This window comes from Trifolium pratense, linkage group LG6, assembly GCF_020283565.1.
Source record: "Trifolium pratense cultivar HEN17-A07 linkage group LG6, ARS_RC_1.1, whole genome shotgun sequence".
In the NCBI taxonomy this organism is placed as follows: domain Eukaryota; kingdom Viridiplantae; phylum Streptophyta; class Magnoliopsida; order Fabales; family Fabaceae; genus Trifolium; species Trifolium pratense.
Genome location: NC_060064.1, coordinates 2,330,004 through 2,331,877, shown reverse-complemented (window position 1 = coordinate 2,331,877; position 1,874 = coordinate 2,330,004). Strand labels below are relative to the sequence as shown.

The 1,874-nt window shown below is 32.8% G+C and overlaps 1 protein-coding gene across 1 annotated transcript; it reads right to left on the bottom strand.

Annotated features, from left to right (window-relative positions):
* Nucleotides 1–514: 514 nt before the first annotated feature.
* LOC123889032 (bidirectional sugar transporter SWEET14-like) lies at nucleotides 515–1,334 on the bottom strand. The gene is made up of 3 exons (XM_045938206.1): nucleotides 1,164–1,334; nucleotides 939–1,058; nucleotides 515–682 (listed from the first exon to the last, which is right to left on the bottom strand). The coding sequence occupies exons 1-3, from the start codon at nucleotides 1,326–1,328 to the stop codon at nucleotides 515–517; spliced, it is 453 nt and encodes a 150-aa protein (XP_045794162.1). The 5' UTR covers nucleotides 1,329–1,334.
* Between the last annotated feature and the right edge of the window lie 540 nt (nucleotides 1,335–1,874).

The following is a 1,874-nucleotide window of genomic DNA, read 5'->3' as shown; positions in this document are numbered from 1 at the left end:
GGGTTGCCTTTGCTTTGCAAGAATGGACCCAACTCTGTTTTGCCAAGAGTTGGTTACTATGTGTCAAGCCAAGGGACTGGTATGGTGTATGTTTGAACCATAATATTTCGTCACAGACATTAACCAACACCTTATTCGCTGATTATTTGTCTTGGAGCTATTCCCGGTCATTATGTCTATGTCAAGTTGAAGGATGGTTGTCCGATACCTCCAACGTGTATTCAATGGAAGCAACATTGTTCACAAGAAGCTATTGTTTGAGAGTCATATTTTGCTGTTCAACAAGCCAAATTTAGTAAACTAATGAAGGAACAAATGGTCCACAACAAAAAGGATGTTCGTGTTGGTTCCAATTCTTGTGATCCAATTGACCTTTAATTTGTTTTTGTTGTTTTCTGATATGAATATGTACTTACTTTACTTTGTTTTAATTGTGACATGAGACTATTTCAATTGCGATGTAAATGATGTCCCCCTTGATTAATTTCCGCATGTTCATGACTAACTTCATCTGCTAATAGCATCCATGATTGGTATATAAATTGCTTGTTTCTAATTCATCGTTGATAACATCATCTTTGTATTCTGGTAACTGATCATTATTTACTGGTGTACTGTTTCTGTAAATTGCATACAGTGTGATCTGAACTATTCCAAAGGTTAACCCCACAACGTTCGGGAGCTGTCCATAAATAACATGAATGTTTGTTAATTATTTGTTCTATAAAGACAAAATACCAAATACCCGAAAACCAAATTCAGACATAAATCTAATGTGTGAAATTCTGTTACGTGTCTTTAGAGAAAAATATTTTCATAACAGATACATTATTCTAAAAAAAACAAATAACGAAGAAAATTTTAAAATAAATATTTTCTTCGTTATTTCAATATTTTTCGTGGAAAATTATATATGTAGATGAACGATGAGAACTTACGGTAACATAAATATCTTCGAGGGAAAGACCATACAAAAGCCACATAATGGCGCTGATGAGGAGGAGAAGTGAAAGAGGAAACGGAAGGAACTCTACACTTTTGGTGCGAATAACAACCCTCTACAAGATGATTAAAATTAACCATCAATGATTAGTATATATATGAGAAATTAATTAAGTATAAATTATAATTAAGAAAGTTAATTATAATATTTGAGTACTCACAATAATGCTTAAAGGGGCTGCAAAAACACTAGTGGCAAAAACTACACAAATCCATCCAAGAAGCTTGATACGTTGTTTTTCATCTTCAAATATGACATGAGTTAACACGACAATCGCGCCAAATCCCACAAAGTTCATCAACACAATCATCTTCAATGTCGACATCTACATAAGAACAATATATTTAATTCATATCCCCCTAAGGAATTTGCATATGCTTATGACTAACTACCTCGGCTCATAGCAACCATGATTGGTATACAAATCATGTTCCGCCGAACCCGTGCAACGCACGGGGCAGTCGTCTAGTTCATGTTAATATCACTTGCATTTTCCACCCTACCATAGGGTTAGGGCCAGGGGCGGACCCAGACACAAATAACTGGTGTGGCTAAAATTTTTAGGCACTACCGGAGAAAAAAATTCATTGAAATTTAGTTAAACAACAAACAATATATTAATATATATATATATATATATATATATATATATATATATATATATATATATATATATATATATATATATATCTGTGTGTGTGCGTGTGTGCGCGCGTGCGCGTGCGTGGGATTTACTAATACAACATGTATATCCATAAAAAAAAATAATCTATAATCTATAAAATTTCTATTAAAAAATAAAACCAAACTATATAAAAAATTCACAATTTCTGTTCGAATAAAAAAAATACTATAACTGTTAAATCATGCA

What these genes read in the sequence shown, in the direction of transcription:
- LOC123889032 (XM_045938206.1), bottom strand. Translation starts at nt 1,328, where the DNA reads ATGTCGACATTGAAGATGATTGTGTTGATGAACTTTGTGGGATTTGGC. An exon ending in CAGCCCCTTTAAGCATTATT is followed by an intron (nt 1,059 to 1,163) that starts GTGAGTACTCAA and finishes ATCATCTTGTAG; the next exon opens with AGGGTTGTTATTCGCACCAA. An exon ending in TCGAAGATATTTATGTTACC is followed by an intron (nt 683 to 938) that starts GTAAGTTCTCAT and finishes ATTTATGGACAG; the next exon opens with CTCCCGAACGTTGTGGGGTT.